This window comes from Buceros rhinoceros, unplaced genomic scaffold (genome assembly GCF_000710305.1).
Source record: "Buceros rhinoceros silvestris isolate BGI_N320 unplaced genomic scaffold, ASM71030v1 scaffold9976, whole genome shotgun sequence".
In the NCBI taxonomy this organism is placed as follows: domain Eukaryota; kingdom Metazoa; phylum Chordata; class Aves; order Bucerotiformes; family Bucerotidae; genus Buceros; species Buceros rhinoceros.
Window position 1 is genome coordinate 36,779 of NW_010419308.1, and position 13,836 is coordinate 50,614.

Here is a 13,836-nt window from a genome sequence, read left to right on the forward strand (position 1 = left end):
GAGCGGTGTTCCTCAGGGGTCAACATTGGGACTGACACCGTTCAACATCTTTGTTGGCAACGTGGACAGTGGGATCGAATGTATCCTCAGCACATTTGCCAACGACACCAAGCTGTGTGGTGCCGTCTGTATGCTGGAGGAAAGGGTTGTCATCCAAAGGGACCTTGACAAGCTTGCGAGGTGGGCCCATGCACTCCATGAGGTTTAGCAAGGCCAAGTACAAGGTCCTGCACCTGGGTCAGGGCAGCACTTGATACCAGTATAGGTAGGGGGATGAGTGGATTGAGAGCAGCTGGGTGGAGAAGGCTGTGAGGGTGTTGGTGGATGAAAAACTGAATGTGGTGAAAAACTGAGTGCAATGTGCACTTAGCCCAGAAAGCCAATCACATCATGGGTTGCATCAGGAAGAACTTGGCCAGCAGGTCAAAGGAGTGATTCTACCCTTCCTCTACTCAGCTCTCGCTGAGACCCACCTGCAGTACTGTGTTCAGCTGTGGAGCCTCCAGCACAAGGAAGACATGAACTTGCTCAAGTGGTTCCAGAGTAGGATCACAAAAATGACCAGAGGGCTGGAGTACCTCTCGTATGAGGATGGGCTGAGAGAGTTGAGGTAGTTCAGCCTGGAGAACAGAAGGCTCTAGGGAGACCTTACAGAGGCCTTCCAACACTTAAAGGAATCCTATAGGAAAGGTGGGGAGGGACTTTTCATCAGGAAGTGTAGTGATAGGATGAGGGGTAACAGTTTCAAACTGTAAGAAGGTAGGTTTAGATGAGCTATTAGGAAGAAATTGTGTGCTGCGAGGGTAGTGAGACACTGGCAGAGGTTGCTTGGAGAGGTTGTGGATGGTCCCTCCCTGGAAATGTTCAAGGCCAGGTTGGATGAGGCTTTGAGCAAGCTGGTCTAGTGGAAGGTGTCCCTGCACATGAGAGGGGATTTGGAACTAGATGATCTTTACGGTCCCTTCCAAGCCAATCCATTCTATGCTACACCTGTCTTCAGCTTGTAAAGTGCATGTGCCCTATGTACTCAATACCTTGTCGAGCAAACACTCTCCTATTTTGCACGTTTTGGAGACCTTGGAGAGGTGAAGAGCCCACCTGCTCCCTACTACTGCAGGAATTTCTGATTGACCTTATATTTTCCACCTTTCTTCACCATACAATTTAAAGAACAGTTCAGGCTTCCTATACAGTACTGTCATTCCAGCAGCTGCCATGAGGATTTTTTAGCCAGTCAAGAGGACTCTTAGTTAAAGAGGAGTATTTTGTCCTTGCTTGGGGGATGACAACTAGGTGACAATGAAGAGAATACTTAACATTTCTGTGATGCTGTCCCAAATGAGAATGCTCATTCTCACAAAATGCATGAAAGAGATGGTTATTTTTACAATGAGATAGTGACCCTGTGCTCAGCTTGTTCAGGGCAGTGTTGACACTGAAAACTGCAAGTGACCTAGAAATTCTCTGGGTTTGTTCCTTATGTAGACTCTTTCTTCCAAATAATACTTCTCTCCTAAATGTCATTAAGTATGTTTTGGTTTGGTGTTTTTGTTTGTTTGGTTGATTTTTTTATACCCCTGTTGCAGTTAGCGACATGGTTATTTTTGCTGCTTGTAGAGGGTCTGTGGTGCATGTGAATTATTGAGATTAGCTATCAAAGGAGCATGATATACACACTGGTAATTACACAGCCAAGTAACGCTCGAGAGCTACTCATCAATTTGTATTCTACCTTCACAGCTGTCAAGTAAGAATCACTAAGTTCAGACATAAGTTATTGTAATCACTACGCTTCAATTTTCTTTCAGTTTAACTTAAGCATCATTCTGTAGAATCCAAACTTAGCTTTACCTACACCTAAAAATGTTGTCACTATATCTCTCTCAACCAGTATCTTTCATGTTATCTACCTAATACTATTTCAAAAACTTACCTTATTCATGTTTATCCATAGAATAAACTACAGCAATAGATGGCTGTTGTTCTTGACCTTGGTCATGTAGCTGAGAGTCACAGGATGTGTCCCACGCAAAGCAGAAAGCAGAGGGTGTGGAATCTTTGCATGTTTCAGAACCAGAGTGACAGTGACAGCCCCTTCAGGGCTTGGCTGTTCTGTGGGATTTCAGCATTAGCCCAGTGATATTGATCTCTAGGAGCCTCAAGGTGACTAGAATCCAGGGAGTAGCCCCTCTGCTGTCAAAGCATATCTGCCCTCACATGACATGGTTTGGCACAGACACCAAACTGGAATCTTTCTGGGCCGCATTCCTTTGCAAAGTTGTAACACTTATTACGGTCACCAACATATGTTTTATGCTGCTGCAATTGTGTTTACATTTGCACAAGCATGAGCACATAGTGCTTTCAAAATAATAAAATAGAGCTGTAATTGGTACTGTTGTTGCAAGAAGTTCTTGAGGTTTTACATGATGTGGCAGTATGTAGAAATGGAGGCTTGGTACAAGCATTGAGATACTGTCCTGTATACCACCTAGATGCTGTGGTTTGATTACCACAATAGTGGGTAGTCTTCATCTGTATCTACATATAACTGAAACCAAAAAACCAACTAGCGCTTTGTATGTATCGCTGCTGGGTAGTTTGAGGCATGGTTTTGGGTATACTCACAGTAACATCTACTGCCAAACTGATTTTCTTTTCATGAGTGTTTGTTAGGAAGAGGCTGAGAATTATTCTTTCAAAGTGAGCAGTGAGTGTTTCCTATCTAAAATGAAAAAGCAGTCTGCATGTATCAAGTTAGCCCTTGCATTAAAATATTCAGTTTACAGGGAAAGAAATTTAGTTCTAAGATCACTCAGATATACACTGACTGAGGAGGAGTGTTTATGCAAAATGATACGTTTTGACACAAAGATGTCATAAAACTAAGCAAATGCCTTTTTCTATGTCTGTATTTGTGTGTGCTCAGAATGTACTCTGAGGCAAATATTTTTCTTCTAGATGTGTTTGGTGTTTCTCCTTTGGGAAGTCCTATGTCTCCTCATTCCCTGTCATCTGATCCTTCATCCTCCCGAGATTCATCTCCTAGCCGTGATTCATCAATTGCTGCTGCAAGTCCTCATCAGCCAATAGTAATTCATAGTTCAGGAAAGAAGTATGGCTTCACTATCCGAGCAATCAGGGTTTATGTGGGTGACAGTGATGTCTACACTGTGGACCATATTGTTTGGGTAAGAAATTTTTTTTTAATTTATATACAGAAGACTGCAGTGATGTATTTTCTTTCGATATTTGTACCTCTGGTATCTGTTCATGGACGGTTACTGTATAGACCATCATGTTGTGCCATACAACTTCCGAATGAAATCTGTGCCTATACACAAGACAAGTGTTGGCTGTAGGGACAACACAAGCTGCCTTTGGCAGAAGTGGTACCTACGTATGGTGCTGACATTCTGCATGGGTCACTTTAACTGTTGGCAAGTTTGGCAATTGTGAACAGCCATGTCTGAATTCAGAGTAGTGTGGCTTAGAAAACCAAAGGGTTGGTGCAGTCTCTCTCTGCTTGAGGGCAAGGTCTGCAAAACTAGAAGACTGTATAAAGAAGTTGTTGAAATATACATGGAATTTATTAAATTGTGTCAATTAAGGGGTCCGTGAAAGTCCACAGTATTTTACTAGATACAAGTAGACTGATTTCAAGCACTTTCTCTTGTGTAGACATGTGCAAATCATTTGGAATTGTAAATACCTTTTGAGGATTCTATGGCATCGGAAAAAGACTTGAATAAATTGTGTATTTTTCATCCTCTGTTCATTACTAATTTGAAGAAAGTGGAAGACAGGCTAAAGGAAAAGACAGCAGCTCTTGCATTTCATTTGTTATCAAACTTTTAATTGCAAAACAGATACGTATTTATGTAAATATGTATGTATTTTTATTTATTTTATAATTCAAGTGGATAACAAAGTATATAATTTACATATTATAAATAAATGATGTGTGTGTATAAACTAAAATATTTCAACTACCTTAAAATTATTCTGAAAAATTTGTCACAAGTATATCAAAAGCTTTGAAACTTCGTACAGTGCTTTGCTTTAAATCTGTGTTGTAGGTTCTGAAGTGCAGTGCTACTGATGTGGTAGTGTATTACGCATTTTTCATTCATGTTGTCTACCTCTCAGACCAATTAATCCATCAAGAACATTGAATTGGAGAACCGGGTTCATTTGCTTGATAATGGAATACATTACAAAATTGGATTTCTTGCCACCGGTGTAGCGTCATGTCAGTGAAAGAAAGGGGGAAAAAATGTTACACTGCAGTAAAAGTGAAACCTTCACTTTTTTTCAAAATACTGTACTTTGTTTGTTTCTAACTCTGTAGGAATTGTAGGCTTCAGTAGTGGCTGCGTGACTTAACTCTAAAAAAGCTCTTTTTTAAAATACAGTAAATAATTTAAGCCACCTTCAAAATAATTTCCAATTCAGTTTGCTGTGGTCCTTCACCTTCGTATTGCACTGTTCCCTCTAATGGGTAGCCTGGTGAATTTGAACCAAGTGAAAACAGTCCTTAACTATACGGTGGAGTTAGTTTTTCTCATAACTAGACTACTGCATGTGACCACTGCCTTATTACATTAGTATTTCTCAGTGTCAGATGCTAAAAATCTTCATTCAATTCTGAAATTTTGCCTGGGGAATGAATCACCCCTTCTTTAGCGTGCATGAAAACTACCCCGCTCTGGAGAGCTTATGTAATACAAGTGGCAACAAACAGTGTTTCAGAGAGCCTTGAAACCATTCCAGGCCCCATCTAAGTATAAAGTTTGAGTAAGTCGGTGGTGAAATGACTGGTCTGATATTTCTTCTTTTCTGCCTTTACATCACTTAATATCTGTAAGTTTTCTTCATTGCAAACTGGTTTTATAGAAAGGGTTCGATTAAACAAAGCCTATTCTTGAAAGTATGAAAGTTAAACAGGAGTTCATTTTGTGTATGTTCTGTCTCTGATTTCCAGAATGTGGAAGAAGGAGGTGCAGCTTACCAAGCGGGTTTAAAAGCTGGAGACTTGATTACTCATATCAATGGAGAGCCAGTGCATGGTCTTGTTCATACAGAAGTCATTGAGTTGTTATTAAAGGTAACTCTTGAACAATTGGGGTACAAAAAACACCTACTGTTTTCACTAAGGACTGAGTGGTTATGTTTATTTCCTTTAGAGATTAGTTAGCAGATTTTGTTGTTGTTCAGGTTGAAACTCTAAGCTACTACTGTGCAGATCTGGAAGAGGATCAATGACTTCATTATATCCTGCTGTGATTTAAGTTTCAATGTAATAAACGCACTGCTGCTGAGATAGCTGAAGTACATCTGAGGCACTGATACAAAGAGATACCTCTGTCTCTCAAAAATTCTGACATTTTCAAGCACTTTCTTGTATTTCTCTCACCTTCATCAGTTAATACAGGCTTTTGATGATGACACCACTTCTCCTTTTCTCCTTTTAAAGTGAAATCAGTGAGGAAAAGTGGAACCGAAGAGTGCGAAATTTTTTGTTGGGTACTGTACAGGAACTTGCCTTCCATAATCTTAAGGCATGTCTCAGAGCTTCTTTGCTTAATAAAGTTCTGATCCTGCAGATGGACTTCTATGTGAATAACCTATCACATTTTTCTCTCATGGAGTTTTCTGAGGCCTATTCTATTAGAAAATTCTATTTTTTCCTTAAATACAACAAAAAAACCCAAGTTTTTTTAAATAAGTGGTAGTGTCTTACCTTTTCACTGTAGCTCATGCTATTGCAGTTTTTATGTAATCTTTTCAGCACAGACTAACGTAGGTCAGAATTATTTTAGACACCTGTATATTTACTTCATTATTATTTACAATTTATGGTATTACATGCAGAGCTTTTCCTCTTAAAGGGACTAGTCAATTTTAAAAGACTGTAAAACAATGGAGTAATGGGGATATATAAAGAGCTGAGGAAAGATACAAAATACACTTTTCCTGCAATCTTTATTTTCCTTCTCTGAAACCGGGAGGAATTGCAAAGTTTTCCAATTTGCAGGAAATGTAAAGAGAAAATTCTGTAATTTGAGACAGTTGGATGTGCAATCTTCTCTGTGTCAGATACAGATAAACAAGAAAACCCTGAACACTTAATTGCAAGAGTGAACTTAAAATGAGAAATTGTCTATCCAAATGTGCTGTATCGTAAATTAATTTGGGCTGTTGGAATTCCTTTGAAAAGAAGTTCACTGTAGTGATGTACAGTGCTGGGCAGGAGGTATGAATTTCTGAAACGTAATACAGATATTTCCCGTTGGTTTTTCTCTTTGACTCATCTGTTCTTGCACATAGTCCTGAAAAGCTTAACTTAATTACATTTGTAATCTCTGTTGTGCAAGATAAAAGGTTTAGAACTGATAATGAAGATTTAAGTTTTCTCCTCCGTTTCATCATTGTAATAGTTAGTATCCTGAGATGTGAATGGACCACTGTACAGTGACAGCTGGTTTTTGTGGGAAAATAGGATGTTGCTGTAGAAGCTTTCATCTTGAAAACTGCAGTCTTAGTCAATCCCTGATCTCTTCCTGTCTAGCTACAATTACTGGAATTTCTCTTTGTCCTGAAGCTAGAATGGGGGAAATCCAGGAAGTCTGGCATAATTTGAGAATTTTCCAATCATTGTTCACCTGACATAAATTCACAGAATCACAGAATGGTAGGAATTGGAAGGGACCTCTGGAGATCATCTGGTCCAACCCCTCTGCTAAAGGAGGTTCCCCTAGAGCAGGTCGCACAGGATCATACCCAGGCGGGTTTTGAAACTCTCCAGAGCTGGAGACTCCACCACCTCTCTGGGCAGCCTGCTCGAGTGCTCCATCATCCTCAGAGTCAAGAATTTTTTCCTTCTGCTTAGGTGGAACTTCCTGTGTTCCAGTTGGCATTCGTTGGCTTATCCTTTCACCAGGTACCACTTAAAATTGAGTCTGGCTCCATACTTCTGATGCCTATGCTTTAGATATTGATAAGTATTGCTAAGATCCCCAAATTAGCCTGGCAACGTCTGCACAGGACTTCCTACACGCCAGCTCTTACATTGATGCTGGAGTGCCCTCTCATTACATTCACATTTGCGGTGTATCTTCAATGTAAGGCAATCACCTTGCATTACTCACATCTAAAAGTACCTCCTCCATTTTGGCAGAGTGGTAACAAAGTCTCGGTAACGACAACCCCTTTTGAAAACACTTCCATCAAGACAGGACCTGCCAGGAGAAACAGCTACAGGAGCCGAATGGTCAGGCGCAGTAAGAAAGCCAAGAAGAAGGATTGTTTAGAGAGGTGAGTAATCCTTTTGTTTCGTGGCAAATATGTTCCTTTGTGCATGTGTATATGTATACATAACAATTTTAAATATGAAGTTAATACAGCTTGCTCTCTTGTCTTCTATGTCTTTTTACCTTCTTCTGTGAGATCTTGTGGTTGTAACATGTCCTTCCAATCCTGTTGCCTGAATTAGATCTGTTAAAATAACCCCTATTAATTTTGTATGGCACACACACAGATAGAGGGAAGAAAGTGAATAACCGAGGTTGCATCTTAATTTGGTTTAAGTCTTATCTTTTTGTACTTGTTTAATTAAACTTTCTAGTGCTACGTTTATGGCATTTTTAGTTTAATTTATTTAGTATTTAGTATTTATTTTATAAATACATTGCCAGTTCTTTATAGATATTCCTTCAGTTTTGGTGGGCTCTTGAATTAGGAAAATTAACATTTATACTCATGGAGCTAACCATTCTTCTGAGATACAGTGAGTAAATTTTAGTACAGATAGATTTATTTACACTCTATGCCATCTATTAGCAGATCAGGCTATTTTATAAACTTCACACTCTGAGTGTGATTTACTTTCATGTGAACATAGATTTAATACTTGCTTTTCTGAGAGTAATGGGAGAGGGAGTCAATGTCAGCTTGTAAGAGTTTTGCTGGTGGTAACAGTATCTTCTGTGCATCTTAACTTCTGATTAATGCTTTGCTCTTCTCACACTAGGAGAAGATCTCTTTTTAAAAAGCTGGCCAAGCAACCCTCTCCTCTTCTACACACCAGCAGAAGTTTCTCCTGCCTGAACCGATCACTTTCATCAGGAGAGAGCTTGCCTGGGTCTCCAACCCACAGCTTGTCTCCTAGATCACCTACCCCAAGCTACCGCTCGACTCCTGATTTTCCATCTGGTGAGTGTGAAGGAGTGGAGTAAAGAGGAAAAGTATTTGAAGTGTATTCTACTTTTTGTGAGTGCCCCTGATCTGTTACACTTGTTACACTCCGCTAAGAGTAGTTAGCTCTGACAGGCATTATTGAACAGCTCCTATCTGTCTGTAAAAGGGGGAAAAAAGTCCTGATGCAAAATCAAAGGTGTTTTCATGATACAGAAACACCTAAAAGGAAGCTGTCTGCTAGGTTTGTCACAGAGTTAAAATCCAAGTCCAGTGCCTATGAGCTGAGTAATAAACAATCCAAGTTTGGAGTAAAATGTAGAATCTTGCCTAGGAGAGAGTGATCAATAAAAAAATGAAACTGAGGGAAAGTTGTTAGATAATGGAACTGCATGGGCACTCCTGAACGTAGATTTATTGCTGAAAAGATCAACTGAGTGCTGAAATAGGCATCTTTCAGGCTCCTAAAAGCCTGCCCCTTTTTCCTGTTTTATTTCTGTCATGATTTTAATGTGTACTAAAAGTGACTGCTGTTGTACAATCCCTTGGCAAAGTTAAATTATTTGGAAAGCCTTGATCATTGTTTGAAGTTGCAGAAAGCATTAACAATTTATTTATATAGAAGAAAGTGATAACTTAAAGGATATGAAAGAACAGAGGGAGAAAGGGATGCAATAGCAATATAATTGGAACAATGAAGGCTTTACAGCCCAGTCACTCAAAACCTTCCAAATTTTGGAATTGTGGGAGCAGGCGGCACATAGGCCTTCTGGATTGGCAAAAGTTGTGTGTCTCTGAGTATTTAGACAAGATTCAGAAAAAAACCTTGCTAATCTGAACGTTTGGTTGGTTGGGTTTTTTGTAGGTACTAACTCTTCCCAGAGTAGCTCCCCAAGTTCAAGTGCTCCCAATTCTCCAGCTGGTTCAGGACACATAAGACCCAGCACTCTTCATGGCTTGGGTCCAAAGCTTGGTGGGCAAAGATACAGATCAGGAAGACGCAAATCAGCTGGCAGCATTCCTCTCTCTCCTCTTGCACGGACGCCTTCTCCAACACCACAGCCAACATCCCCTCAGCGTTCTCCATCACCATTGCTAGGACATTCTATTGGAAACACAAAAATAGCTCAATCTTTTCCTAGCAAAATGCATTCCCCTCCAACTATCGTAAGGCATATTGTTAGGCCAAAGAGTGCAGAGCCACCAAGATCTCCACTGTTAAAGAGAGTCCAATCTGAAGAGAAACTTGCACCTTCTTATGGCAGTGATAAGAAACACTTATGTTCACGAAAACACAGTCTGGAAGTGACTCAGGAAGAGGTGAATAGAGAATTGTTCCAAAGGGAAGTAACTCTTCAGAGCTTGGAGGAGAATGTGTGTGATGTGCCATCACTCACACGAGTCAGGCCTGCAGAGCAGGGCTGCTTGAAACGACCCATCTCCCGAAAGTTAGGTAGGCAAGAATCCATCGATGAGCTAGACAGAGAGAAGCTGAAGGTCAAGATAGTTATGAAAAAGCAAGATTTTGGTGAAAAAGCAAATGCTGCTATACATGAACCTAGCAGTGAAGCAGAAAATCCCAATACCTTAAGACTGGAAGAAAGAGACAAAAAAGCATTCCAGAAGATATTAGAAAGATCGAATCAGTTTGAAACAAAAATTGTTGCTTTGGAGACCCAGTCAGCTGGTGGCATACTCAGAGATACTCTTCAAAAGAATGCAAACTTGAGATCAAATGATGGTGTTGCTTTAGATGCACAGGTCTTGTGCCATGGGCCTCAACCTCACGAACTTAGTCATATTTCTTATGACTTCAAAAGAATTTCCCCTCCATGTACGCTGCAAGATGTGCTACCTCAATCTTCTGACAGGATGCTAAACGGAAAGGGAGAAAACACGGATAAAAATGTACCAACAAAAGAATTTGTCAAATTTGAAAGATTAGATGGTAAACTTGCAAATATTGATTATCTTAGGAAGAAAATATCCATTGAGGAAAAAGATGACAGTGTCTGTCCAGTGCTAAAACCCAAACTGACGTCAAATGTTCATGAATGCCTTCAACTTAATACAGGCAGAACCATAAATGTACAGCAGGACTCCACGGCAGTTGCTGATGGTAGAGCATTAATCGGCAGTGCACATGCTGCTCAGATTAACTCGATTTCTTTTGTTCCTCTCAAGACTTTGAATGGCCGAGCAGACGTGGGTATGGAAAAATCAGCCCTTATTTCCACTGAGGCTCCCATCAGAAAAAGCCCATCAGACTATAAACTTGATGGGAGGTCTGTTTCCTGTTTGAAGCCAATAGAAGGGACACTAGACATTGCCTTACTTTCTGGGCCACAGGCTTCTAAGACTGAACTGCCTTTGTGTGTGCTGCCAGAAGGACAGAGCACCAGCAGTGACGGGGGACCTCCTAAACCCCCAGGACCACAAGGGAGTGGTGGGAAGGCAGAACTGGCCTGTCAGAAAGAGCAGTTGTTAACCTATTCAAAATCCGGCAGAGTCAATGTATCAGAGCCTCAGCTTCTGCAACCAAGCAAGAGTTCTCCAAATCCACTGATCATCCCTGTGGCTACAGAAGTAGTGACAGAGGAAAAAGTTTCTAGTCCAGCTACTAAAGGCAATATTTCTGTTACCGAAGCTGCTCAAAAGAAAGACACCTCCCCTTCAAAACAGAAGGATAATTCAGGAGAGACAAAGTCTTGTGTTATTCAGAGTGTTAGAACTACACAAACACACTCCAAACTTTCAGCTGTCCAAAGCACTCCTGAAAAAGCTGTAGGAAAAGAGAAGCAAATACAAAAGGAGTTGCCTTCCAAACAACCAGTAGCCCAGAGAAGTTGTGAGCCTATTCCTGCAAAGGTGGAGGTGATCAGAGAGTCATCTCTGAAAGTATCTGTCTCAAATGTTCTGATAACGAGCTGCTCCAAAAGCAATGAAAAAAGTTGTGCTGATGTTGCCATTCCACCTCAGATGCAAGGAAAACTGCAGACAGCTGGACCCAAGGCACAGCCTAAGGCTGGGAGAGAATCGCTGAAACAGGCAGGCAAAGATGACAGCAGTGTTGCTAGTAGTTTTGTGGAAAGGAACATAACCAAACAGAAGGTTCTCAGTGACTCTAAGAAAGTTGCTGCAGAGTCAAAGAGCGAAGCTCTTCCACCTCAACAACCCATGCAACCCCCAATAGATAGTGATCCTAAAAATGAGAAGTCTGCATTGCTTTCCTCTGTGCAGAAGTACAATGCCAAAGATTTAGGAAAGAAAGATCAGAAACAGCTTGCTGACGTAAGGCTTCAGACTACTGACAGAGAACAGTCCAGTCAAGTTCCTCGGCAGCAACTTAACTTTTCGGGCTCCCCTGCTGTGAGAGACACTGTAGGCAGAAACTGTGCTGTCGATGTTCATGTGGGTGTTCAAGAACATGCGAAGCCTGCTGCCACCTGTATGGAAAGCAGCAATAATAAACACAAGCCAGCCTCTGATACGAGTTCCTCTAAATCTAAGTACTTGGATAAACAGACATTGTCACAAAAACCGTGCACTCCAACTGTAAAAGATAAAGAAACTATTATTCAGGTGTCTACCAGTTCCCGGAAAGATGGAAAACATGCTGGTAAAAATGTGCTAGATTCCCTTTCTTCTGTTTCAGGCTCTTTGAGAAAAACAAGCAATGAACACGTGCAGGTTGAAAGGCCTGTGAATTTGGAGCAGGGCTCAGTAGCCACTCCCCAAATGAGCAGCATCACTCCTGACACCAAACCCCAGTCATCTGCTGTCAGCCCAGTACCAGCAGGCTCAGAGATTTCTAAGCAGATGCAGAGTCAAGAACCAGCAGGCTTAGCGGAATCTCCTAATCAAAAGCTGCTTCACCTCAGTGAAAAACAAACCACGACTCCCAAGTTTTCTAGTGCGAAAGACAGCCCCTTGCTGAACAGACAGACAGACAGAAGTCCAAGTAAAGAAAGGATCCCTGCAGACAAACGACCTGAAGGAAAAAAACGCACTGACGCACTTTATGTTCAGCTTGACAGTGGGAAAGAAGAGCCTACTCTTTGCCTATCAAACTGCGATGCCAGAGGGAAAGGAGCAGAAAAAGCAACTGCAAGCAGCAAAAGCTTTCAAGATTCAAAAGGGAAAGGACAAGTTAATCAAAACCAGCCGGAGAATGCAAACAAGCAGATTGCAATAAAACATTTGTCAGCTGCCACTGGGCAGAGTGCTGTGGCTGCAACACCAGGAAAGCCACTGAATTGTTCAGCCAGTTTCTCTGGATGTAGCCAAGAAGTATCTGTTTTGTCTTCAACGAAGAGTGATGTATCTTCAGCAAAGGTTGAAGCAGGCTCACCTGAGCTTCCTGCAAACTGCAAGGAACCAAGTAAGAAAAGCACCTCTTCCTCAGGGAGCAGTAAGGCAGAAATGACTAAAAGTGTTTCACTGATGGCCTTGCACAGTGTGGCAGTAGAAGCCCACCGCCCTGCTTCAAACCTTGGAGGGAAACCTGGAAATCAAGAGAAGTCTTTTTTTGTTAACACTGTGGATGTAAAGGGAAAAGATGCCATTCAGGCTCAGCAGTCTGCTTCAAGAAAACAGAATGTAGGTAAAGATTTATCCAGGTCAGCAGCCACACCTGACCGCCCTAACGCACTTTCTGATGACAAAGACTCAGCTCGACAACGGCGAGGAAAAGAAGCTTCACGGAGCAGTCCTCACAAAAAATCCTGTTAACTGTAAGACCCGGCAGGTGCGAATTCAAGACTAGCTGAAACAATGTCGGTATATTGGACTGCCTTTAAACCAGCACTGTGTCGTGTTGTCTTTGTGCAGCAAAGCTTTCATGTCACTAAAGAATGAGAATAGGGGATATGTAAAGAAAGGACTTTTTTTTTTCCAAATGCCTTCCCAGTTGTAACCGGTAAAACTGTTACCATATAGTATTTGTACAAAAATACCTTTACAGCTGAGAGCTGTTGAAGAAAAGATTTCCTCTGTAAATACTCTGTGTTTGGGGTTTGAATGTAGCATATACACTTTGCTGCTGATTGCGTTGTTTACTCTCCCTTTTTTTAAGATAGTTGCTTTGCCACTTATTTGCCATATTCAAATATGAAACCGAATTATTAAAACTCAGACCTGGCATGGGGATGCATAAGCATTGGTCTGATTAGAAAATAAAAACAGGCCACGTTTTTACTTACTAAGAATCCTAGTTAGAGGTTAAAAAAATACTAGTACAGGATAAATACAGTGACTTATTGTGAATTTTTACATGTATTTTTAATAATTCGATTTTGATAGTACTGTACCTGTCTGACCGCTTCACCAGATCTAACACAAGAACTGACTACATCTCCCTACCGCACAAAACCCATCTCTTAGAGTAGGTGTCATTAAAGCTACAGGAGGACCACTTGGTTATCGGGGTGTCCCAGCAAGAGTTGTGTTCTCTGGTGAAATGGTAGTTCTTGTCTACCGACAGTGTGTTCTGTGACCTTCACCTCAGACAAGGCTGAGACTCTGAGGCACACACCGTGTGCTTAGTTTTTGCTGCAATCCTCTCTTGAGTTCCTTGAGCTTTTTTTAAATTCAAGCCCTTACAGTGTGAGGCACAAGTATAAGCACATGACTTGCAGTACT

General features: G+C 41.1%; 1 protein-coding gene across 1 annotated transcript in view; it reads left to right on the forward strand.

Annotated features, from left to right (window-relative positions):
- MAST4 (microtubule associated serine/threonine kinase family member 4) overlaps positions 1-12,927 on the forward strand; it is a gene marked incomplete at its 5' end in the record, with an annotated part of 47,359 nt that extends 34,432 nt beyond the window's left edge. The window contains 5 exons of the mRNA XM_010138864.1: positions 2,962-3,191; positions 4,985-5,107; positions 7,181-7,317; positions 8,033-8,214; positions 9,062-12,927. Coding sequence (XP_010137166.1) covers positions 2,962-3,191; positions 4,985-5,107; positions 7,181-7,317; positions 8,033-8,214; positions 9,062-12,927 — 4,538 coding nt within the window. The remainder of the gene's footprint in view (positions 1-2,961; positions 3,192-4,984; positions 5,108-7,180; positions 7,318-8,032; positions 8,215-9,061) is intronic.
- Positions 12,928-13,836: the final 909 nt, after the last annotated feature.